This window comes from Tachysurus vachellii, chromosome 2, assembly GCF_030014155.1.
Source record: "Tachysurus vachellii isolate PV-2020 chromosome 2, HZAU_Pvac_v1, whole genome shotgun sequence".
In the NCBI taxonomy this organism is placed as follows: domain Eukaryota; kingdom Metazoa; phylum Chordata; class Actinopteri; order Siluriformes; family Bagridae; genus Tachysurus; species Tachysurus vachellii.
The window spans coordinates 5,947,988-5,975,410 of NC_083461.1; the positions used below are offsets into that span (position 1 = coordinate 5,947,988).

The window sequence follows — 27,423 nt, forward strand, 5'->3', positions numbered from 1 at the left end:
ACATACTGTAGATTTAAAACTTTTCCATATAGCAGCTTTAAAATGTGTCTTGTTCTTTAAGTTTTTATTCCATGAATCCTACAGTGAAGGATCCCTTTAAAGATGTCGGTGCTCCGTTGGATCCTAAGGATTCTCCGAACTATCCGAAGAACCACTAAGAGACCAACTTTTCCAATAGTCCTTCTAATGCTTGGTTTATGTGCACAAAAAGAAAAATAACAAGACAGGAAATAAATATGAAATTGACTAGAATGATAAAATACAGTCATGTTGAACACTTTTACTTCACCCTCTTACCCTCATCTAGAAGTTGGACCAAACATAAGAAGTTTTTTTTAAATAGTGGGTAAACTAAAGCAAGTGTTTAAGAGGCAGCGGGGTTTTGTTGGTTAAATGCTCTGTGTTAATGAGCTGGATCACCATAGTGCCACTCTTTAATCTAAACAGAACATAAGGGTCAACTAAACTCCATTTCTATATTGATGTCTTCACAAAGTCAGTCATTCCAGCCAAATATCCTTCCAGTCATCTGGTAGAACTTCATATTAAAGGGCCGGTAAAAGTCTCGTAACCTCTGCATCACCTCCGGATCGATGTTGGGGTGTGTTCGGCCTTTAGTTTTGCCCAGGCAGTGAGGCTTGCTGCTTCCTTCAGCCTTCTTCAGACATGGAAAGCCCTTGGTCTTGTTGAAATAGAAGTGTTTGTCTGTGATGATCCTCTTCAGGCCCAGGAAGTCCTGCACACGGCCGAGCTCTCCAGCTGGGTCACTGATCAGCCGCTCGCCGCTCACAAACAGGATCTGATTCATGGGGAAGAACTGGAGCCAGTTGTCAAGGTGCTTGGCGTAGATACCAATCTGGATGGCGCTCCATGAGGTGTCGATTAGGCCTGTAGTCCTGTTTTTGAAAGTCAGGCTTTCAAAGGTGGGAATGTCTGGCTTTTTAGACAGTGTCTGTGTGTAGTCTGAGATGGCCCGGGTGACCGGATCCCTCACCACCACTATGAGTTTGGTTGAAGGTGACATGGAGTAGATCCGAGCTGGTGCTTCACGGGTCACAAAGTAGCTGGGCGTCTTCTCCATGGTGATCTGACCCTCCAGGGTGTTGGGCATCAGGTCTCTAAAGACAGGAAAGAAGATGAGTCAGGAACTATTGAATGCCAACTCAAACCACTTGCTTAATCAATGTTACTCTGCATTTCAGACTCTCCACTAAGCACCTTTTTTCATTTTCATGATTAAAACTGTGAGCAATTTAAAAACATTCCATATTATTGGTATACCGAGGTATAACAACCAGGCAGGAATACCAAATATGACAAATTTGTTTGAAGTAAGTTGTTTTATCTATCATTGTTGGGTTCCTGGGGGGTTAGCATGTTTACTCTGATCGTCTTCCGTGCGATGAAGTTTTTGGACCTCCGCTGAGATGAGGCCGACTCTGTGAGAATCCTGAGACATCTACAGATCTACCAGCTCCAGTTGGACTCTGTGATACTAAGAGGAGATCTGAACTCCATGTGATCCTTACACCAATACAACACTTGTCTGACTGTATATTTGTAATCACACCATCTAGTGTCACCCATATGAGGATGAGGTTCCCCTTTGAGTCTGGTTCCTCTCAAAGTTTCTTCCTTTACCAATCTAAGGGAGTTTTTCCTTGCCACTGCTGCCTGAGTCACCTCAGACTTGCTCATTGGGGATAAATACACATACATACATGCATACATACATACATACATACACACTGAACTATATATATTTTGAATTTTTATTATATTAATTCTTTATACTTCTCCTTATGTTTATCTTCTGTTCTATGTTTATGTTCTGTAAAGCTGCTTTGAGACAATGTCCATTGTAAAAAGCGCTATACAAATAAACTTGAATTGAATTGAATTGAACTTCACATCTCCAGGGTTGGAGGTTCGATTCCCTCCGCCACCAATTGAGAAGAGTTGATTATCTGTGGTGTGGCACTGATACACGAGCAGATGCTTTCCAGATCATCTACTGTATAAACAGAATGACCTTTGCCAAGACAGGAGAGCCAGAGAATTTCCAGCTAAATCTTCTGTGGACCAATGGGACATGTTTCCCCAGAGCCTTTTATAAACACCCTTCCATCATAGCACAGCAAAGCCTGGGTTTCTCTCACACTACACTCAGTCTGCTCTTTCATACTGTACTTCACAAAGACTCCATCTGCTCTACTCCAAAACATACAAGTCTGGCCGGCTCTCTTACGGTAGCACAGGGTTAAATATCATTTTCAACAGTATTGCTTTACAAAGTGAGCCATGATGCTATTGGACAAATAGCCTTCACTTTAGAGCCACAGTCTATAGAAATGATCGATGTCTAGCAGATGCTGTCATGGTAGATACTTAGTTTCGGTGATGAAAGAATTTTAGTCATAAGAAACATCAACACATTGGAGAATTCATCAAAAGCATTGAAACCTCCAGCTGTCCAGAGGGAACAGACGTAATATTTGACTCGTGGTTTTATTCAAACTTTGGTTTGACCTCTGAGGTTTAAAAGAAAGAAAATGGCTAATCTATTAGTCTATGATGGACGGTCTGTGCCGCTCGCTAACTCTCCCTTGTCTGCCCCTGTCTCAGTCAGTCATTTTTGCACTCTATCAGACTTGTTCACTCATTCTCTCTCTCTCTCTCTCTCTCTCTCTCTCTCTGTCTCTCTCTCTCTTTCGCTCTCTCCTTCTCAACTGCCCTCCAGGACATTGACCGGAACCAAATCCCTATATTAACAATTTATAACCTTTATTATCCACCAATTAGGGCATGGCAAAAAATTTCTCCTTTACAGCCCCAAGTACAGAATGGATCCCTCAATTATTCATCCCATTCCACTCAGAATGGGGGTTAAGGCCTGACAAAATGCCCCCCTTGCCCACTATAGCAAGCACAGTTTACAGGCAATAAAAGCATTAGCAGAGTCAAGGTCAGAGGCTTCATCAAGGCCCTCCGGTCTACCAGAAGAGATTCTCTGCATGTGTGGCAGGGTGCACCGATACCCCTCAGCAGTGTGTGAGTGTGTGTGTGTGTGTGTGTAGTGACTTTGAGAGTTTTCAAAGTGTGACAGTTAGTGTTTATCTGCCGCACAGCTGGGATGGTAAACGGTTGTGCTCGGATGAACACACAAGCTGTTGAAACGAGGCAGAAGCACTGCAAATCTCGACTCAATGGAGACCGAGAGAAAGTGTTTGTTCTGCAATGTTTTAAACAGCCAGGCTTTTAGAGCGATGCAGTAACATGACACGCAACAAATGCTCTTCCACCATATGTCGAAAATCATAAATAAAGCAGGAACATTGATGAGTTGCTTGAAGTGCTGGGTTTCCAGAATAAAAGGGTCTCTCCTTAAAAGACACCATGATGTGTAAATCTATAGAATATATATATATATATATATATATATATATATATATATATATATATATATATATATATATATATATATACACACACACTCACCGGCCACTTTATTATTTACACCTGTCCAACTGCTCATTAACACAAATTTCTTATCAGCCAATCACATGGCAGCAACTCAATGCATTTAAGCATGTAGACATGGTCAAGACGATCTGCTGCAGTTCAAACCGAGTGTCAGAATGAGGAAGAAAGGTGATTTAAGTGACTTTGAACGTGGCATGGTTGTTGGTGCCAGACGGGCTGGTCTGAGTATTTCAGAAACTGCTGATCTACTGGGATTTTCACGCACAACCATCTCTAGGGTTTATAGAGAATGGTCCGAAAAAGAGAAAATATCCAGTGAGGGCAGTTCTGTGGGCACAAATGCCTTGTTGATGCCAGAGGTCAGAGGAGAATGGCCAGACTGGTTCGAGCTGATAGAAAGGCAACAGTAACTCAAATAACCACTCGTTACAACCGAGGTATGTAGAAGAGCATCTCTGAACGCACAACACGTCGAACCTTGAGGCGGATGGGCTACAGCAGCAGAAGACCACACCGGTACTAGTAAGGTGTACCTAATAAAGTGGCCGGTGAGTGTGTATATATATATATATATGTATATATATATATATATATATGTATATATATATATATATATACATATATATATATATATTTATTACATATATATACTGTATGAAAATAGACATAATAAGGAACATATCGTCGCTGTCAGACAGAATCCTCGTATCTCCAAAACCGTTATTTTTCAGGAAATTAAAAAAACGCCGTACCTTATCTGCAGTGCACAGGGTTTAGTCCACGTTGCAGTGGATTGTCTTGCGCTAAATTCCTGTCCTCAGACGAGCACCAGAACTAGCGGGGGTCAAGATTTTTTTTCTTTGAGCCCAGTGTTTTGAAGACATTTACCTCAGAAGACGTGTTGATTCGTTGCGACTCTTCTTGAGGAGAAATATGACGCGAAGCTCTCCCACGGAGTGAGGAAGAGGTGGACAGTTGAAGTGTCCAATGGAGTTATGAGATTTGCGCTCAAGCTATTTTCAAGACTTTAGATTGGTTAATAACTTGTAAAAATAACAGACCCACGTGGGCACTGACCAATAGCATCGATATGTGAAAAAATATGAAATTGACCAAATTTGGACATACGAGGTTTCCGCCCGACAGCGACGATAAGTAAGTTGTTGCTCTTTGTCACACATGTTTTTCTGAAAATGTGATTTCTGCAAAAAACCATTAAAAAATGCTGGTTTATTGTTTAACCATTAGTATTGTTTGGGTTTAAAACTCACTCACTCACTCATTTTCCACCGCTTACCCGAACTACCTCGGATCACGGGGAGCCTGTGCCTATCTCAGGCGTCATCGGGCATCAAGGCAGGATACACCCTGGACGGAGTGGGTTTAAAACTGCTTGAGTATATTAATTTCTTCATGTTCATTTAAAAACTTCTTTAAGTTACATTGTCTATAGTTCAATGTATATTTCTAGAATATTCCTTCCATTTCATAAAAGACCAAAGTCACATCCAAGACTGCTTCCTATTGTATGATATATAGTTCAGTACATTCTAGTGAATATTTAATAACAATAGTGTAATTTGATTTTGTAATTATTTTAATTTAATTAGCTCATAGATTTACTCGTTCACTGTAACGTATATGTAAGTAATAAAGGCTTCTTAAAAAAAAATAAAAAGAAAACAAGAAAACAAGCCACAAGCAATGGGCATTGGTGGCTCAAAAAACTAAGGCTCTGGGTTGTTGATTGGAAGGTTGGGATTCGATCTCCTGTACTGCCAAGATGCCTAGCTGTCACAACCAGGGAGGAAGGAGACAGACCCGTACGCAGGATAGCTTCAAATGAAAGGGGTTTAATAAATAAAGAAGACAAAGACAGAAAAGACGATCACTGAAACAATACAAATGATGACACTTAACAATGACTAGACATAACGAAGGGTAAACGTAACTAATGATTCCGCGCTGCCATCGGCAACGCGGCTCACTTAAATATAAAAGACAATGATGACACAATATGGATCAGGTGTGACGACAGGGAGGAGCAGACGAAGGCGTGGCAGACACGTGACGAGGAACGACAACAAATGCACATGGCTAAAAAGTCCGGGCTGAGTCCTGACAATGCCACTGTTGGGCTCCTAATCAAGACCCTTAACCCTCTCTGCTCCAGAGGTGCTGTATCATGGCTGATCCTGCGCTCTGACCCCAACTTTTTGACTGTTTATGATCTTTGTCTCTCTCTCTCTCTCTCTCTCTCTCTCTCTCTCTCTTCCAAATAGGTTTTCTCTGGGTTCTCCCGTTTCCTCCCAACTTCTAAATCATTCCAGTAGACATACCGGCTCCACTAAATTGCTCCTAGATGTAGATGTGTATTGGCACCCAATTCAAAGTGTTCCTGGGATGGGGTCCAGATCCACTGCAACTACGAGCAGGAAAAAGCAGATAAATGAATGAATTAATGAAACCAAGTGCCAAGAAGTGCATTTGTGACAAACCCCCAAAATGTCCTTCTTAAAGCAACCTTAAGCTTTGACAAGTTGGAGTTCATGCCTACATCCTGAGCACAGGACTGCCAGAGAGAACGGAAAATGACAGTGCCAAAAGAAATAAAAATGGTTATATAATATGGGCTGCGCTTAATCTCTGATCACGAGGTGTCCGAAGGCCACGATACTTAGAACAATTACCCATGTGGACAGCAGTGATGTAACTGCCATGTCTATGATCTGATCACGAGCAGAGCCAGATCCTACCCTGTAATTCAGGTATCATGAGAAATGACAGCTAGCTACAGTACGGCACTCTGTCAAATTAACCCACGAGTCTCAGAAATGGAGCTTGACCTCTCTTTAAATCCGTACACGCTCTAAAAGTACAGAGAGAAAAAAAAAAAGTCAAAGCCTCCCTTTCTCCCAAAGTTGCAGGAAAATGATTGTAACACAATAAAGGATGGAAATCACTGGAAATGTCTGAAGTCAATGATGGAGCTCATGTAAATACTGCTGATGATTTAGAGCTCTGATTCCTGGTCCAAGCCACAATAAAAGCAGGCTTTATTCGCCAATCTTCAGCGCTCATCATCAAGAAAACGCTGAGTATTTTAAAAAGCTTTTGAAAAGTAAACGCCTCAGCCAAAAAAGTGGATGGTGGCTGAAATAAAGGATAATCTAATACACACTGTTATGTGCCTGTCATACGTTTGATATTTCCAGACATGTGTCTTGACCACCATCTGTGTGCAAAGATCATACCAAGTTCAGGACGATGATGATGAGTAAAGAACTTCCTGTTGAAGGGACAACCACCCACAATCCAAATCTCTCCAGGCTTGAGGCTACTCATGTCCAGCATGGGGCCCCTGTTATCCAGCCCAGGGCTTCTGTCATCCACAGTTAAGATTCTTCTTTCCTGCCTGGGGCTTTGTTTTTCAGCCTCTGGACTTCTACCATCCAACTTGGTTTCTGTCTTCATTTCTGTTTCCACTGCTTAGTCTCGAGCTTCTGACATTCACTTTTGTGCTTATCATATTATATACGGCTTAAACGGGGTGACACGGGATTAATTATTTCTTTGTTAATTTTTCACACAGCTCAATGAGATTTGATTTGAAACTTGAAATGAAACGAAATGACAGTCGTTTAGACACAGTGTCTCTCTCCTGCTTTTGGTGCCATGTGCTTTCGATTAACTTGCTTTAATTTACCCCTGACAGTCTTTGTCTTGGCCTTGGTAAGGCATTTGTCCTAAGTAAACATAAAAAGTGACTACTTATGTATCGAGTCACTTCCGCTTGGTTGGGATGTTCATTCATTCATTCATTCATTTTCTACCGCTTATCTGAACTACCTCGGGTCACGGGGAGCCTGTGCCTATCTCAGGCGTCATCGGGCATCAAGGCAGGATACACCCTGGACGGAGTGCCAACCCATCACAGGGCACACACACACACTCATTCACTCACGCAATCACACACTACGGACAATTTTCCAGAGATGCCAATCAACCTACCATGCATGTCTTTGGACCGGGGGACTAAACCGGAGTACCCGGAGGAAACCCCTGAGGCACGGGGAGAACATGCAAACTCCACACACACAAGGTGGAGGCGGGAATCGAACCCCGACCCTGCGAACGTGCTAACCACTAAGCCAACGTGCCCCCTGGTTAGGATGTGTTCTGGCTAATTCTGGCTAATGTGTAACCGCTTTAAATAACGGCTTGTCTCACGCTTTTACATCGGTGAGAAGAAAGTACTAGTCTGCCGTTCTGCACCTGAGCAGGTGTTGTTATCTTTCATAAGTTCTTTTTTGTCATTTTTAACTTTGCCATGACTTCAGTGATGTTCAGTGTTTTGGCACTTAACAAAAATGACATCTACTGAGGTGGCAGTAGACGTCAGGTGGCAGGTAAATAAATAACCTCTGTCTCGATCCACCCCCACCCCCCTTTCCACTCATGTCTCCGTCTCGATCCACCTCCACCCCTTCACCAATCACGACAAGTGTCCGCTTGTTTCTGAGCCTCACATTTCCTCACAATTCCACACACTATGTCCACACACTTCTTTTTGACATTTCTTATTAATGGAGTGATGTGATGTTCAGTGATGATATCTACTGAGTCACTTTTGTTAAGTCTTGCTACATCCTAGTTTTCAAGTGATATGAGGTTTCTGTACTCCAGTCAGGTTCGGAACGGGTACCTGTTGCTAAGCATCTAGCTAAAATTAGCATTATAACACCGTATCGTTGCACACTGTATATGTGTGGCACCGCAACGTAAAGTTAACACTACAAAAGCCTGATCCTGAAGATCCTGCTGCAATTACACTTCTAAATTCATTCATTCATTTTCTACCGCTTATCCGAACTACCTCGGGTCACGGGGAGCCTGTGCCGTCATCTCAGGCGTCATCGGGCATCAAAACAGGATACACCCTGGACGGCGTGCCAACTCATCGCAAGGCACACACACACACTCTCATTCACTCATGCAATCACACACTACGGACAATTTTCCAGAGATGCCAATCAGCCTACCATGCATGTCTTTGGACCGGGGGAGGAAACCGGAGTACCCGGAGGAAACACCTAAGGCACGGGGAGAACATGCAAACTCCACACACAAGGCGGAGGCGGGAATCGAACCCTGACCATGGAGGTGTGAGGTGAACGTGCTAACCACTAAGCCCGTGCCCCTCCACTTCTAAATTACACTTGTAAATTGTTCTTAAGCCTGAAATTAATACAGGGTTTAGAACAATGTGAACTTGAGGTTACGTGCAGGATGAAAAGCCATACTGAGAAACACCTGTAGATAATAAAAATAAGCTCACTGGCTAAGCTAAGCTAATCACAAAAGCTAAGTAATATGCATTTCTGTTTCCCGTAGGTATCGAACAATTAGCATGTGAACCTTAAACATTAAACTGTAGTATAAAATTTGAGACACCACCATGACCATCACCAAGCCGTTAAGAAGCCGATAGAACGAATCCTTGATTTTAGACAAAGCCGTTGTCTCTATATAAAAAATGGCACGAGTCTAATTACAAATGCACTACACTACACTACATCCCCATTCTAATAAATACTAACTGCTCACATTACCTCTTCTCAATTACCAGAGAAACGATCTGAAATTACTCCTCCAAGGCAAGTGGGGAAGTCTTCTTAGGGAATAAAGGATCGAGAGAGACAAAATAGGCTGGATTTATGCAGCCTGCAAAAGATTTAAGCTAAATAAACTCTTTTATGAACACACAATGGTCCCAAAATTGAGAAACATCACACAAAAAAAAGTAAATGAAGTGAAACAAAAAAGCAAAAGTGATAGACAGACTCAGCAGGGAGGTTACAGCTCTGAAATAACGGTTTCCTCGCAGACCCCTTGGCACTGAACACACACTGCCTTTTCTAAATGCTGCTTTATTGGCGGTGTAGGTGATGTAACAGATGAAGGAGTTTGGCTTCCAAGCGCAGGAGATTTACAGCCCGTCCACGAAAACCTTTCAAGTCTTCTTTACGCTGCCGGACTACGACTCCCAGAGCACGCCACTGCGCTGGTGCCAGGAACCGGGCCTTGGCTATGAAGGTTCAGGAGGAGGTCTGACACACACCAAGCCAAAGTTTTAGCACTGATTTTTCTCTAAGATACACTCTTTTGACAACCACCATACTGTACGCAGCTGAAAACCTGACTAAGCTAGTTTGCTTCCACAAATGAATCCATTCTGGCTTTTTTTCTCTATTTGCTTTGGACTTTTAGAAGATGGTTCCTTGTTGGTTCTGTGGCTGTCTAGTGGTTAGAGCTCTAAAGAGGTTCTACTTCTAAATTTGAATTCCTCTGTCGACGGGTTCGTGTATAGAACCTTTCTTTAACGGCTTCACGAGAAATTAAAAAAAGAAAATTTTAGCATGCTAGAATTAAAATAACTTTTTTTAAGATACCCATTTATTTGGAAATATCATGTTCCCTTATGAACTGAAACTGATTGGCATTTGCTGAAAGTAAAATATCCAGTGCAAATGATTTATTTGAAAGTCATCTGTTTATTGTTAATAATGGAATTTCAATACCATTTGATTTGTATTGAAATATTAATTCATTAATCCACATCCGGGGGCATGGTGGCTTAGTGGTTAGCACGTTCGCCTCACACCTCCAGGGTTAGGGGTTCGATTCCCGCCTCCACCTTGTGTGTGTGGAGTTTGCATGTTCTCCCCGTGCCTCGGGGGTTTCCTCCGGGTACTCCGGTTTCCTCCCCTGGTCCAAAGACATGCATGGTAGGTTGATTGGCATCTCTGGAAAATTGTCCGTAGTGTGTGATTGTGTGAGTGAATGAGAGTGTGTGTGTGTGTGCCCTGCGATGGGTTGGCACTCCGTCCAGGGTGTATCCTGCCTTGATGCCCGATGACGCCTGAGATAGGCACAGGCTCCCCGTGACCCGAGGTAGTTCGGATAAGCGGTAGAAGATGAGTGAGTGAGTAAGTGAGTGAGTGAGTGAGTGTTGGTCTTTTCAGTGGCATGGTTTGGTCAGTGAAATTCACTTTAAAAGAACAAATAAATAAAATCAATTTAAGCAGACCAGAGCAATCAAGCCTAGCTCAAACGCCTGCTCTAGCTGATTAGAGCAGGCGTTTTAAGAAGTTTAAGAAGTTAAAGGCATTCACTAAATTCCAGGGGTTTCGTTACCACGACGTAAAGTGGGCGTGTTTCTGGAGGTCTTGGAAAAACGCCCTCTTTAAAAAAAAAAGCGCGTACCTACGATGGATAATGAAGGACAAAACAGTCATACAGGTAGATTTTATATTTTATATCTATTATACTTTATTATCTTACAGATAAACTATTTTCGAAAACAAATAAACAACCAAAAACTACGGTTAGGGTTAGGGTTAGGGTTAGGGTTAGATTATCAAATAGGCCACGCCTGCCTGATGACGCAATATCTGTTACGCTGTTCTGAAATCCCTGGAAATACTGTAAGTGCATCCCAGAAGTAAAAAAAACAACAACATTTTGCATGCACCGTCTACAACACTAGGTGTGTGTGTGTGTGTGTGTGTGTGTTTAGAACTGTTCAGGGATTACACCTGATCCACTGAGATAAATGTCCTAATAATTCACTGCAAAGGGTGTGAAGAACAGCTTTACACACACACACACACACACATACACACACTCCCACACACACAAGTTACACAAGCAACCTTTATACCAGTGCCGGTGCTGCTGTTATTTTCGACCCTGTCCCTTAACCTCCCTTAACCTTTCACTTTGGTGAAAGTGAGTTCACCAAAGCTGTCTGGCCTGCAGAAAGACCTTACTGTACTTTAGAGTGCTAAATTAGGCATAAATATACTCTACTGCACTTCACTGGAATTCAGAGCACATTACAGTCCAGTAACTGACTCAGTATTTATTTCTGAGGCTTTAGGCTGCTGATCCGTTCTATTTCTCTGTCTATGTTCATAGCGTTTGCTGCTCAATTGCCGTTTTCCAGGTCAACAAACTCTGGTGGAGGTCAGTGCGGCTGTGATTTACTGCGCCGGCGTCACAGCGTGTGGAAAAAAACCTGTGTTTGATTGTGCATGTTGTTTATGACCCCCTGTGCCAAGCTATCCCTGTCTCGCTAGGCACCTGGAAAATCTCAGCGTTAGCATTAGTGTAGTAGAGCTAATCGCTGCAGAACAACAATCCTTTAGTACTCTCATTGGGAATCTCATTTACCAACATGGACAAATAAAACCTGATCACAAACTGACCGTATTACAGTACATCAGTGTTGGTTTTTCATTATGTTTCTTCAGCATGTACCATAAACTTTTCAACTAAAGTCGGCTCATTTAATTACAGGGAACAATAAATTGCTTGACATTAACATCTTTGCTAGTGAATTTTTCTAAAAGCTTTTACCAGATAAATAAATTTACTTTAATGTAACCTTTATCTAGAGGGGGCACGGTGGCTTAGTGGTTAGCACGTTCACCCCGTGACCCGAGGTAGTTCGGATAAGCGGTAGAAAATGAATGAATGAATGAATGAATAATGTTATCTAGGCTAACAAGTTAGCCTAAATAGCTAAAGGTTGTGGTTTAGGAAGCTGGATAGTTTGTGTAAAAGGAAACAAACCGCCATTCAAAGTGTTATTTTATTCGGTCTACAGTGTCCAATCAACCGAAAGAAAAAAGAAAAGAAAAGAATTATGAAAAATTATGTATTATGAAGTAAGGTTTTTTAATGCTTTTTACAGGAAAGTAAATGCAAATTGATCTTTTCTGATATTTCTTAAAAAAAATAAAATAAATAATATATATATATATATATATATATATATATATATATATAATATCTGAGACAAAGATATTCTCGAAACCAGAAATGTGTCATATTCTGCTGAATTTTCAGAAATTGATTCATATTTGGGGGAAAAAACAACATTTTGCATGCACCGTCTGCAACACTAGGTGTGTGTGTGTGTGTGTGTGTGTGTTTAGAACTGTTCAGGGATTACACCTGATCCACTGAGATAAATGTCCTAATAATTCACTGCAAAGGGTGTGAAGAACAGCTTTACACACACCCACACCCACACACACACACACACACAAGTTACACAAGCAACCTTTATACCAGTGCCGGTGCTGCTGTTATTTTCGACCCTGTCCCTTAACCTCTCCTGCATAACTGCGATTGTGATGTGTGTGTATCTCTCTCTCTCTTTTTTTACTCTGAATAAAGTTCATAAATCCTGACCTGGTCCTGAAAAAAACTTAAGCCACACAAATGTTTATATCCTTAAAGTAAATGCCGAAGTAAATCAATCCCATTTCTGCTCTCTGAGATTCCCCAAGTCCTGAAAATGATTCATTTCTTCATAATATTTCTTAATACCATTAAAAATGTCTAATAAACGGATTGGAAAATGTTTCAGGTTCATTTCAGCGCGTGACCTCCTGATAACCTGATATATTCCTGAACATAGTAGCTTAATGTTCTCTGGGAATAATCAATCAAAATATCTGATGATGACCTCTCTGTTAACGATGGAAATCAAACTCAGAGAGACGCCATGAACTCTTTCCAACAACCTGTCCAATAAACTTTGTACGCCATTTGTTAAAACTATTGGAAGAGTTCTCGGTTCTCGTCACGTCGTGTTGCGTTATTGAACGCCACCGTCCCACTGCCATTTCTCCACCATTTCCCTCGACCAGAAAATCCGTCTTTCACGGTTTTTGACACCAAATGTGAAGTGCCTTCTGTTATTTTTCCCTCTTTCCAAATCAAGCAGCACCATGTGTTTAGGTTAAAAAAAAAAAAAAAAAAAAGTTAGCTTTTGCTGTGCAGTGGGTACTCATAAATTTCTCAGCGGTGCTCTAAGCCTGTACTTTCCCCAAGTCCCTAGTTTATTGCGTAAGGAGGAAAAAAAATAAAGTCGTGCTTCTGTGTCGGCTTCGGCCTTGAGGCTGATTTATTCACCTTGAAAGACAGACTGAAAGCGAGGGTGATGGAAAGAAGGGCCGAGTCCATCTGAGGACGCTGGAGGGTTACGACTAGTACAGAAGGCCGATAGAGAGGAAGAGGAAGACGTGTACTTCTTCCTGGGAAAAAAAAAAAAAAAAAAGAGTGTTTTCTTTTCTAAAAGTCGATAGATGAATGTGTCGCTCGCTCTGTTAAGAACCCTGGAAAAAAAGCTACCAAGACACTCTCGGGAAATGAGCCATGATGAAGCCGGTGGGTTTGAAGTGAGCTAAGATTATCCAAGCGTGAGGGAGGATTTATTGCGTGACCCCCACAGGAAACGAAACAAACAAAGCAAAAACGATGCTGGTTCAACGTGAGCCAGTGCTTCTTGTACTTCTGAGAAGTTACTTCTACTTTTCTTGGGATTTGAGCAAACTGTTGGTGTTCATGTTCCTCTGGTTCTTTCTCGGGAATAGGGATGAGTGTGAGAAGGATGAGAGGAAGATTAGAGAGCACCAACATGGTGTCTGCATCACTTTTTAATATCGCTCTGACCCACTTGTTTCGGGAAATGTCTTGAAGTCTTGAAGTCTCACAGAGCACCAGCACAAAGATGGGATTATCTCCGCAGACGGCACTTCCTTCTTCTTCTTCTTCTTCTTCTTCTTCTTCTTCTTGCTCTCTCTTAGACGGATTTCTGCCAAGTCAGTGTAGAGGGTCTCAAGAGCTTCACACAGATAAGAAAAAAAAAACCTGGAGCTTAACACCAATCATTTTTCAAGGGGTCTCGTTTTTTTTCTGGTGAGTCAGAAGAACCCGATGATAAAGATTCGAAAATGTCTGAAATCCAGAACCGATTGCTGCGTGTTGACAGAACAGAGGATAATTTTGTGTATGAGCTGCTTGGGAATTGTTGATCATCTCCCTTCAAGCTAACATTTAAAGATCATCTTATTTATTATGAGGCTTTTCATTTATTTTCTGACTCTTAGAATTATAGGCCGATGCCTTAGGAAGTATTACTGTGCATTAATGTGAGTGTGTGTGTGTGTGTGTGTGTGTGTGTGTGGACAGACACTAGGAAGCAGTGTATAAATATTAGGGTTGAGGGTTCAGAGCAGATTAGCCGTCCGTGACTCGAGCAGATCTGCTGAAAGCGTATTAAAAATGACCAAAAGACAAACAGAATTCCAGCTGAAAGGCCGAGTGCAGCACCGACCGAAGCTGCGTCTGACAATCCGACGCCGTTTCGAATATCCTAGCAGGTATAAATCCGATTGGCTGGATGTTAAAATCCAAAATAAAAAAGGACAGAAATCTGTTTAACCTGATGTACCTCAGAGTGGTTTAATGCTTTATTCTACCAAGTCTCTAGTGTATGTAGGTGAAGGTAAAAGTGACTAATTTATTACTCACTCACTCATTTTCTACTGCTTATTCACGGGTCACGGGGGGCATCAAGGCAGGATACACCCTGGACGGAGTGCCAACCCATCGCAGGGCACACACACACTCTCATTCACTCACACACTACGGACAATTTTCCAGAGATGCCAATCAACCTACCATGCATGTCTGTGGACCGGGGGAGGAAACCGGAGTACCCGGAGGAAACCCCCGAGGCACGGGGAGAACATGCAAACTCCACACACACAAGGCGGAGGTGGGAATCGAACCCCCAACCCTGGAGGTGTGAGACGAACGTGCTAACCACTAAGCCACCGTGCCCCCTGCTAATTTATTATTAATTTAGAATTAAAAAGATATAATATTATGAATTAATTATATTAACTATAATTATTGTAAGTATTATTTTTCCCACATCTGTGCCAAGCATCTTCTTTACAATATTTAGAATTGTAGATTTTTTTAATTTAATTTAATTCATTTTATTTAATCCTTTTCTAATTTTTAATAATTGAATAATGTAATACTTATATTTAATTGAATAATTTATTTGATTTTAATTGATTTTAGGGGGGGAGGGGGGGGGGGGGCACGGTGGCTTAGTGGTTAGCACGTTCGCCTCACACCTGAATGAGAGTGTGTGTGCCCTGCGATGGGTTGGCACTCCGTCCAGGGTGTATCCTGCCTTGATGCCCGATGACGCCTGAGATAGGCACAGGCTCTCAATCTCTGGCTCACAAGATTTCACACATATAAAGCTACATTCACTTCTGCAGGACGCACATTTGAGTCACCGAACCTGTGAAAATGCGACTGTAGATTTTCATACTGTGAAGAATGAAAAAGAGAAAGCGCGAGGGAGGGAGGGAGGGAGGAAAGGATGGCCTGTAAGTGTCATCCTCACACTGGGTGATTTATGCGAGCTGTGCGTGGGGCCTCTGTGTGTGTAACGATGGATTAAAGATGGCAGAGACCTTTACAGCGCTGTCTCCTTCAGCCATTATCACACTAATGTAGAAGCCCTAGGTAGAGATGCTGAGAAAACTGCTACAATGGATTAAGAGATAAAACGAGCGCACAGAGACATCCTAACTCGTCTTTATCTCGCCTTGTCTTACGCTCGCATGCACACGCTCGGCCTTGTTTTTGCTGGACTGCAGTGAGACAATCCCTGTGGCTTCTGTAGAACTTTAAATGCATCTGAGATACGTTCCTACTCATACACATTTCTTGTATTTTTTTGAATCTCTGCTGTTGTGAAATAAACCGTGTGAAATTTAGGTTTGATCATTCGGTAACGTTTATGACAGAAAGCTCTGTCTCGATAGCTCATGCTACACAAAAATAAAGCTCTATTTAAGAACTAAAGGTTTACTAGAACAACAGTAACAAAGTAAAACGTTCCCAAGTTCCTCAAAAAGAAAACTTGATTCCTGAAAACTCTGGTGCTTATTTATATTTATTTATTTGCATTATTCCATTGCTTATGGGGCTTTTTACACCTGGTCACTTCATGCGTTTTCTGTGATCTGATAGCTATCCGATGGTAAAAAGACCAGGTCTAAATGCCCTCCGAAACGTTTTCGAGACGGATATAAATCCGATGGTTCAAACCCCTTCAGGAGGTGGTCTGGGACGCATTTCAGATGAAACTGGACAGGTGTAAATGAATGTGGTTGTTCAAGCCACATACGTCAGCGCTAAACTCCTCCCAAACGGAAGTACGTCACTCGCAGGTGACTCGCGAGTCGTGCATCGCGCCAGAAACAAACAGTAAACGCTGTTTTTTGTAGCATAACCGTCGTAACGGGTTTTTTTTCGTCTTCTTTTTTGATCGCGTTCTGAAAACCGCATACACCAAAGCGTGTTCCATTTCAGTTACCCCGGAAATGAGGTAAAATATATTTGCATTTTGGGCGGGAGTAGAAATATCGGATCGATATCCGATTCGCCGAGACGCATTTATGTGGCCTAATGTAAACGGAACAGTTTTAACAAATCAGATAGCTATCGGATCAGAGACAACACATGAAGTGACCAGGTGTAAAAAGGCCCTATGAAAAATCTACATATCGTCGCTGTCGGGCGGAAACCTCGTATGTCCAAATTTGGTCAATTTCATATTTTTTCACATATCGATGCTATTGGTCAGTCCCCACGTGGGTCTGTTATTTTTACAAGTTATTAAACAATCTAAAGTCTTGAAAATAGCTTGAGCGCAAATCTCATAACTCCATTGGACACATCAACTGTCCACCTCTTCCTCACTCCGCGGAGAGCTTCACGGCATATTTCTCCTCAAGAAGAGTCGCAACGAATCAACACGTCTTCTGAGGTAAATGTCTTCAAAACACTGGGCTCAAAGAAAAAAAAATCTTGACCCCCGCTAGTTCTGGTGCTCGTCTGAGGACAGGAATTTAGCGCAAGACAATCCACTGCAACGCGGACTAAACCCTGTGCACTGCAGATAAGGTACGGCGTTTTTTTAATTTCCTGAAAAATAACGGTTTTGGAGATACGAGGTTTCCGCCCGACAGCGACGATATCCTGGATCCTACATGTACATAAGACCCAGTAACTAAGTTTGTTAGTTCTCGCAAAGGTTCACGTATTCGTCCTGAAAAACCTCCTGGACTCCTGAAAAAGCCAACGGGAACATGATGAAACATTAAAAACCCGAGGAAAAATCTTTTGAGTTCCTGAAAAATTTCCTGGACTCTTAACTACCTGAAAAGATGTTCTTTGGGTTCCTCAGAAAGTTCCTGAACTCCAGAAAACTACACCAGGTTACGTATGTAACCCGGTTCCCTGAGAAGGGAACGAGACGCTGCGTCAGTGCTGACGCTATGGGAATGCTTCTTTGAGGAAGTTGTGTCTGAAGCTCTGTGTGCACACACGCCATTTTAATGGCTCGGAAAGGACACGTGACGGAGTAATTACTCGCCAGTAAGTCCATATAAGGGCATCTACGTCACACTGCTCCAGCTTCTATTTGTCGGAAGGAAGCGCGAACGGACGCCCGGGGCGTGGCCAGCAACGCAGCGTCTCGTTCCCTTCTCAGGGAACCGGGTTACATACGTAACCTGGTGTAGTTCCCTTTCGAGGGAACTCGACGCTGCGTCAGTGCTGACGCTATGGGAACGCCAATACCCACGCCGCCACGCACCGGTCGATGACTGTGCCAGAGGCCGTGAAAGAGCACGAGCAAACTGCCAACAGCACATCACAGGCCCCGCAGTACCTGGGACCCTGGAGTGGGGTCCAAGTCCAGGTCATAGAATCTGATAAAGGTGTGCGGAGAGGACCATCCTGCCGCAGCACAAATATCTTCAATGGGGACACCCCTGGCCAAAGCACTGGATGAGGCGATACCCCTAGTGGAGTGGGCCCTGATGCCGAGAGGTGAGGCCTGACCGCGCACCTCATAGGCCTGAGTAATGGCCTCCACCACCCAGTGGGCCAGGCGCTGTTTGGAAACCGGATTACCCCTATTCCGGCCCCCAAAACAGACGAAAAGGGTGGAGGAGTTACGCCACGAGCTAGAGCGGTGGACGTAAGTCCTCAGGGCCCTTACCGGGCAAAGCAAATGCAGCCTCCCCTGTTCCGCCGACTCATGGGGCGGGGGACAGTAGGCCTGCAGGATGATTGGACAACCCGCCATCCTTGGCACCTTAGGGACATAACCCGGCCTGGGGTGCAGGATAGCCTTGGACATGCCGGGGGAAAATTCCAGGCAGGTGGGGGCAATCGACAAAGCCTGCAAATCACCGACTCTCCTGAGAGAGGCCAAGGCTAGAAGCAGAGCCGACTTCAGGGTCAGAAACTTCTCGGAGGCTGACTCCATGGGCTCAAAGGGGGCTTCCACCAACCCCTCCAGGACCACAGAGAGGTCCCAGGAAGGAAGGCGTGGTCTAGAGGAAGGCCTCAGCCGCCTGACACCACGCAAAAAGCGAGAGACCAAAGGGTGCCTACCCAAGGAGGCTCCAAGGACAGGTTCGTGGTTCGCAGCGACCGCGGCCACGTACACCTTTAGAGTAGACGGGGACAGGCCCCGAGAAAAGCAAGACTGCAGGAACTCCAGCACTGTACCAACCGGGCAGTGAACTGGATCCTGAGAGTGCTCGTCACACCAGAGGCGAAAAAGCCTCCACTTCAGAGCATACAGCCTCCTAGTGGAGGGAGCCCTAGCATTCAGCAGAGTCTCTGTCACCTCAGTCGAGAGGCCTGCGTCTAGGAGCTGGTCCCCCTCAGGGGCCAGACCCAAAGCTTCCACATCTCGGGGCGGGGGTGAAGAATTGCCCCCTGCGCCTGAGAGAGGAGATCCCTCCTGACGGGAACCTCCCATGGAGTGCCGTTCAGGAGGGAGACTAGGTCCGTGAACCATACTCGAGAGGGCCAACGAGGGGCAACTAGGAGAAGGTTGACCTGGTCGTGGCGCACTCTGGCTAGGACTTGCGGGAGCAGAGCTACCGGGGGAAAGGCGTACAGACGGAGACTCGGCCACGTCCATACCAGGGCATCCAGGCCCAACGGGGCCGGATGAGAGAGGGAGAACCACAGCGGACAGTGGGTCGACTCCTCGGAGGCGAACAAATCCACTTCCGCCCGGCCGAAAATCCGCCAGATTCGCTCCACCACATGGGGGTGAAGCCGCCACTCCCCGGGCCTCAGCACCTGCCTCGACAGGAAGTCTGCCTCCCGATTCACACGCCCTGGGATAAAAACCGCTCTCAGCGAAAGAAACCTGGTCTCTGCCCAGAGCAGAATCTGCCGCGCCAACCTGAACAGGGGGCGTGAACGCAGACCGCCCTGATGATTGATATAGGACACCACCGCGGTGCTGTCTGTCCGCACCAGGACATGGCAGCCCTTGAGGTGTGGGAGAAAGTGTTTCAACGCTAGAAACACAGCCCTCATCTCCAGGCAATTTATGTGCCACGAGAGACAGGGGCCCTCCCATAGACCCTGGGCCGGGCGGCCATCTAAAGCCGCGCCCCAGCCCGAGAGCGAGGCGTCCGTCGAAAGAGTCCTGCGACGGTGACACGCCCCTAGAATGGGACCCAAGGCCAAGAACCGGGGTCTTTTCCACAGAAGAAGGGTACGAAGCCCATGGCGCGTAACCCGTATAACCCTGAGGGGACGTCTGCGAGGGTGAAAGCCCGCACCCCTGAGCCAGAACTGGAACGGCCTCATATGAAGCAGACCCAAAGGGATAACGTTGGCTGCTGCTGACATGAGGCCGAGCACCCTCTGTGCCTCGGCGACAGAGAGGCCGCGTCCCAGCCGAATAGCTTTCACTGCTGCCAAGATGGAGGCCACCCGAGCGGGAGACAGATGTGCCCGCATCGTGGTGGAATCCCAAACTACCCCCAGAAAGGTGGTTCTCTGAGAGGGAGCAAGCACACACTTTCCTGGGTTCAGCCTGAGGCCTAAGGACCTCATGTGGGCAAGCACAGCATCTCGATGACTGGCTGCCATAGCCTCGGACTGGGCCAGAATGAGCCAGTCGTCGAGGTAATTCAGTACACGGATGCCCTGGAGACGCAACGGTGCCAGGGCAGCATCCATGCACTTCGTAAACGTACGGGGTGAAAGGGCTAGGCCAAAAGGAAGGACACGATACTGGTACGCTTCGCCCCCGAAAGCGAACCTGAGGAACTTCCTGTGTTCTGGCAGAATGCTTATGTGAAAATAAGCATCTTTGAGGTCGATCGTCACAAACCAGTCCTCGGATCTGATCTGGGACACGATCACCTTGAGCGTGAGCATCTTGAACTTGTAGGTCCTCAGAGTACAGTTCAGAGCCCGCAGGTCCAAAATCGGACGCAGCCCCCCGTCCTTCTTGGGAACAACAAAATATCGGCTGTAAAAGCCGGAGTCCTGCTCTGGGAGGGGAACATGCTCTATGGCCCCTTTCTCCAGAAGCGAGCAGAGTTCCTCTTGGAGGAACACCGCCTGGTGCCCGCCCACGATCGTGGGCAACATGCCCTGGAAGCCCGGGGGGCGGGAGGAAAACTGGATCCTGTACCCTCTTTCTACAGTGTCCAGGACCCACTGCGACACCCCTGGCAGAAGTTTCCACGCTGCCAGGCTGCCTGACAGAGGCAACAGCCTCGCGCAGACCTCCCGGGTGCCCTGAAACAGCACACTGGCAGGCGCTAACCCGGGAAGATCCGTACACAAACGGGGAGCCGAGACAGGCCCCACTGCCCCCCGAAACGACAAAGACGGCGGGGCAGGCAGTAGGGGGGGCGTTCCTGAATAGGATGCCCCCAGGAGCCGCCGCCCACGGGCATCAGGACTCCTTTGGGGCTCGCCTGGCTGAAATAACGGACCTAAGGTCCCCTCTCCCCTGACGGGTCTGGGCCCGGGTACGCTGACCGGCCTCCCTAGTCCTAGACGGGGGGGCACGGGCCGCTACACTAACCTTTTTCACTGCCCTAAGCGAACTAGAAGGGGGCAGGGAGTGGCTAGATGAAGGCCCAGGCTGCTCGCCGCGGCGAGGGAGAAACTCCCTGAATGCCGCCGATTGGCGTTTCACCTCCTGGTGTCTGTCGACGACAGTATTCACTGCGTCGCCAAACAAACCCAGGGGCGACACCGGGGCGTCCAGGAGAAAGGACTTATCCTTGTCCTTTATGCCGGTTAAATTAAGCCACAGGTGCCTCTCCGTGGCAACTAGCGCAGCCATTGAACGGCCTATGGAGCGGGCCGTCTGCTTCGTGGCACGGAGTGCAAGGTCAGTGGCCCGGCGGAGCTCAGATATCGCCTGAGGTCCCAATTCCTCCCTCCCATCAAGCTCTGCCAGCAGGTCAGCCTGGTAGGCCTGCAAAACGGCCATGGTGTGCAGAGCCGCACCTGCCTGGCCTGCCGCTGTATAAGCCTTACCTACAAGGGCTGAGGTGGTCCTACAGGGCTTGGAGGGAAGGGCAGGTCTCCTCCATGCGGGCGATGCAGGCGAGAGATAGCCCGCGAGCGTCTCTTCAACCCTAGGCATCGCCCCATAGCCATGGCTTTCAAGCCCTATGATGGCTGAATAATCAGACATGGCCGGAGAAAAAACACGCGCCGCAAATGGATTCTTCCAGGACCTCGACACCTCAGCATGGAGGTCAGGAAAAAAAGGCAGTCGCCTGCGTGCAGGTGGCCTGCGGCCTGAAGTCAGAAAGCGGTCGTCTAACTTAGAGCGGGCGACACTAACTTCCTCTTCAGGCCAATCCAAATTCAGCCTACCCACGGCGCGTGACACCACTTCGAGGAGCTCCTCGAACGTGACTGACTGCTCTCTCTCATTCGGCTTTACCGAGGGGGAAAGCACGTCCCCGCCCACATCGAGCTCCTCAGAGCCCGACGCGGAAAGCAGCATGCCCTCTTCCGGGTCGGGAGAAATCGCAGTGCGAGCTCCCGAAACCGAAACTGAGCGAACGGAGTCAGGGGAGAGGGCAAGAGAAAGGGAAACACCCGTCTCTTGCTCCGCCTCCGCTAACTCGACCTGCGAACCCCATGATCGGAGCCGCCGCGCCGCCTCGGCGGACGCAGGACCCGAACCACGAGGCGCAGCTGATTGCTTGGAAAACACAGCCAGGCGGGATCGGAGAGTGCGCAGAGGGAAATCCTCACAATGCACGCAGCCGGCTCCCTCGAGAGCCGACCGCGCATGCTCCTCTCCCAAACACACAACACAAAGAGAATGCGAGTCGTCCCCCGTGATAAAGCGGGGGCACGGATGCACGCATTGCTTAAAGTGCTTGGACTGTAACATAATTATGTCCTCGCCTAGCTTTCCCTATTTTTTTTTTTTTCCTGCACTTGACAGACAGTGACAAACGACACACATACACAGAGCGCTTCCTGAAGACAAAGAAAGCTGGAGCAGTGTGACGTAGATGCCCTTATATGGACTTACTGGCGAGTAATTACTCCGTCACGTGTCCTTTCCGAGCCATTAAAATGGCGTGTGTGCACACAGAGCTTCAGACACAACTTCCTCAAAGAAGCATTCCCATAGCGTCAGCACTGACGCAGCGTCGAGTTCCCTCGAAAGGGAACTGCTATACAGAATAAGAAACTAAGTTCTTGAAAAGGATCCTGGACTAAATGAACAAATCTTGGACTTCAGTGGACATTTCCTGTCTATTTAAAGGGCTATAAATATTTCCATACCCGTCTATCACATACTGTATGAGGGGATTTAGTCTAGAATCTGGGTGTGAAGTAGAAAACTTTATGGACTTTAATTCACTGAAACAGATCTCACATGATTCTGTTTTCCATTTCAACTTTTAGATTGCACAAGAGACGGGTTTTACTTCGGCTGGCGCGAGATTAAAATGCGGAGTATGAGAGTGAGGATCGATTGACAGCCTAATAAGATGTCTTACACACACACACACACACACACACACACACACACACACACACACACACACAGAGAATTGGGGAAATCCCTCCTCATTCCTGGCACTGTTTCTCGGACTCTCCTCTCGGCTGGGGTTCTCCTTAGCTGCAGTCGTATAAAAGCTCTCAGTGTTCTTTACAAACCCACCTGCCCAGGTGGACTACAGCCAGGTGTGTGTGTGTGTGTGTGTGTGTGTGTGTGTGTGTGGTCTCTGGCTGTGTAGCGTCTGTCGTCTTTGACTAAGATGTGGGTGATACCGGGGTCAGTTTCATTTGCTAGGCATCTTTAACGATACAAAACTTCCAATAACGATCAAAAATTGTACGACAAATGGAAAATAACACAATCTTTGTACATCTCTGTATAAAACACAATCAGTGTAATAAACTGTCGTTTTGTGAATCGTAGTTACCGTCACCCTACAGTTGATTATTTTCTAATAACAGCATACCCCAAAATGATTTATTCCACCCTTATGTTTATTAGTTTTTTTTTATCCATTTATAGTTACATTTAACGTTATGTCATATCCACAGAGCCAGACACTTCCTGTTACCACCAACAACATAACAAATACAACCATATTCGAGTGTTGTATAGTGTTGTGAGTATTTATATTCGAGTGTTGTATAGTGTTGTGAGTATTTATATTCGAGTGTTGTATAGTGTTGTGAGTATTTATATTCGAGTGTTGTATAGTGTTGTGAGTATTTATATTCGAGTGTTGTACAGTGTTGTGAGTATTTATATTCGAGTGTTGTATAGTGTTGTGAGTATTTATATTCGAGTGTTGTATAGTGTTGTGAGTATTTATATTCGAGTGTTGTATAGTGTTGTGAGTATTTATATTCGAGTGTTGTATAGTGTTGTGAGTATTTATATTCGAGTGTTGTATAGTGTTGTGAGTATTTATATTTGAGTGTTGTATAGTGTTGTGAGTATTTATATTCGAGTGTTGTATAGTGTTGTGAGTATTTATATTCGAGTGTTACATAGTGTTGTGAGTATTTATATTCGAGTGTTGTATAGTGTTGTGAGTATTTATATTCGAGTGTTGTATAGTGTTGTGAGTATTTATATTCGAGTGTTGTATAGTGCTGTGAGTATTTATATTCGAGTGTTGTATAGTGTTGTGAGTATTTATATTCGAGTGTTGTATAGTGTTGTGAGTATTTATATTCGAGTGTTGTATAGTGTTGTGAGTATTTATATTCGAGTGTTGTATAGTGTTGTGAGTATTTATATTCGAGTGTTGTATAGTGTTGTGAGTATTTATATTCGAGTGTTGTATAGTGTTGTGAGTATTTATATTCGAGTGTTGTATAGTGCTGTGAGTATTTATATTCGAGTGTTGTATAGTGTTGTGAGTATTTATATTCGAGTGTTGTATAGTGTTGTGAGTATTTATATTCGAGTGTTGTATAGTGTTGTGAGTATTTATATTCGAGTGTTGTATAGTGTTGTGAGTATTTATATTCGAGTGTTGTATAGTGTTGTGAGTATTTATATTCGAGTGTTGTATAGTGTTGTGAGTATTTATATTCGAGTGTTGTATAGTGTTGTGAGTATTTATATTCGAGTGTTGTATAGTGTTGTGAGTATTTATATTCGAGTGTTGTATAGTGCTGACACTTTAAAACCCTTGAAGAAATGTTAAATAAACAGTTTGTCATGTAAAAAAAAAAACAGTTTTTAAATAGTGTTTCTTTCGAAACGTCTCTCTCTCTCACACTCTCTCTCACTCTCTTTCACTCTCTCTTTCTCTCTCACTCTTTCACTCTCTTTCTCTCTCACTCTTTCACTCTCTTTCTCTCTCTCTCTCTCACTCTGTCTCTCTCTCACTCTCTTTCACTCTCTCTCTCTCTCTCTCTCTCTCTCTCACACTCTCTCTGTCTCTCTCTCTCTCACTATGTCTCTCTCTCTCTCACTCTCTCTCACTCTCCCTCACTCACTCTCTCTCACTCTCTCTCACTCACTCTCACTCACTCTCTCTTTCTGTCTGTATTGCACCGAACTGCTTAAATCTATCATCAGTGAAATCTAGAGGAAAGCAAACATTCACCGAAGGACTAGCATTAAAAAGAAAAAGAAAGAAATTCCATTAAAGACTGAAACTATAAATACAAATGCATAAAAAAAAAACTGCTGCCACTGAGACAAAAGAGAGCAATATTGTTGCTATGGTAATATAGATAGCCTTGTTGTTCTAATTAAAACCTTTTATGCCTGGATTTGTTTAAAACCTGGTGCCAAAAGTAGACAGAGAATAAAAAAATATCTTCATTTAACAGCTTGAGTGCAATTCAATTTAATCACATTTTATTTGTATAGAGCTTTTAACAATGGACATTGTCTCAAAGCAGCTTTACAGAACATAATAAATATAACACTATAATATAATAATATTATACGAAGATTAATATAATACAAAAAGTTCAAGATTAATTTTAGACTTATATTTATATGTGTTTGTATTTATCCCTAATGAACAAGCCTGAGGTGACTGAGGTGAGGAAAATCGCCCTCAGATGGAAGAGGAAGAAACCTTGAGAGGAACCAGACTGAAAGGTGAACCTCATCCTCATTTGGGTGACACTGGAGGGTGTGATTATAAACTGTTATAAACACCAGAGAGTGTTAGTATGAATAATGTCCTTTCTATAGTCAGATACATTCCGAATATTGTGTATTGATAAAGAGGTTGTTGTCCTTAAAGACCACATGGAGTTAGAATGTCAGAAATCCTATAATAATAATATAATCCTATAATAATCCTATATAATCCTATCCTATAGTCGCTATACACTACAGTGTCCTCTACTAATATTGCTCTCATTGCTGACGTCCGGGTTTGATTCCCAACCCAGATGCTAAGGGGTTAAATCTCAGTGCCGGTTCTGAGCCCAGATAAAACGGGAGGGTTGCATCAAGAAGGGCATGCGGGATAAAACCTGAGACAAATCGACATACGCAGATCGGCTGATCCGCTGTGGCGACTCAGGAGGAAGCAGAGAAAGGAAAACGGTATTGTGGCACCAACACCAACTTATTTATTTTAATTGTTTACATTTTTGTTTTTTGGTATTTTTAATAAATCGTAATTTTGGTCAAAACAGCAGAACAGTGAGGTCACAGTGAGGTCACAGTGTCCAAAGTTTAAATAAACTATTTTCCCAAAAGTCTGAGGACACCAGACCATCACTCACGTATGTCCTTGTTATGACCTGTCCTGTCCTGTCCTGTCCTGTCCTGTCCTGTCCGATTTCTGTCCTTAAATTCATAAATTCATTTTCTTAGAATTTAAACAAAGAAGTAGGAGAGAAGAGCGAAGACACAAACGGCAAAACTAACCGAGACAGAAATAAAGCACTTTGCTGACTTGTGAAGTGTTAAGATGATTATTGTACCTTTCTTCACTTACTGCTGTTTCACTGTCTGCACTCATCTCTCACTTCAGTCCATTACCCTTCCTTTTATTTTAAGCTTATGTATTCTCTCTCTCTCTCTCTCTCTCTCTCTCTCTCTCTCTCTCTCTCTCTCTCTCACTGCCTCTCTCTCTCTATCTCTCTCTCTCACTCTGTCTCTCTCTCTCTCTTTCTCTCTCTCTCTCACTGCCTCTCTCTCTCTCTCTCTCTCTCTCACTCTGTATCTCTCTCTCTCACTCTCTCTCACTGTCTCTCTCTCTCACTCTCACTCTGTATCTCTCTCTCTCTCTCTCTCTCTCTCTCTCTCTCTCTCTCTCTCTCTCTCTCTCTCTCTGTATCTCTCACTCACTCTCTCACCCTGTCTCTCTCTCTCTCTGTCTCTCACTCTCTCTCTCTCACTCTGTATCTCTCTCTCTCTCACTCTCTCTCTCTCACTGTCTCTCTCTCTCTCACTCTGTATCTCTCTCTCACTCTGTATCTCTCTCTCTCACTCTCTCTCACTGTCTCTCTCTCTCACTCTCACTCTGTATCTCTCTCTCTCTCTCTCTCTCTCTCTCTCTCTCTCTGTATCTCTCACTCACTCTCTCACCCTGTCTCTCTCTCTCTCTGTCTCTCACTCTCTCTCTCTCACTCTGTATCTCTCTCTCTCTCTCACTCTCTCTCTCTCTCACTGTCTCTCTCTCTCTCACTCTGTATCTCTCTCTCTCTCTCTCTCTCTCTCTCTCTCTCTCTCTCTCT

General features: G+C 44.6%; 1 protein-coding gene across 1 annotated transcript in view; it reads right to left on the reverse strand.

Annotated features, from left to right (window-relative positions):
- Window positions 1–492: 492 nt before the first annotated feature.
- Window positions 493–27,423, reverse strand: part of LOC132862637 (heparan sulfate glucosamine 3-O-sulfotransferase 3B1-like) — a 50,847-nt gene continuing 23,916 nt past the window's right edge. Inside the window, exon 2 of the mRNA XM_060894770.1 lies at window positions 493–1,118. Coding sequence (XP_060750753.1) covers window positions 497–1,118 — 622 coding nt within the window. The 3' untranslated portion in view covers window positions 493–496. The remainder of the gene's footprint in view (window positions 1,119–27,423) is intronic.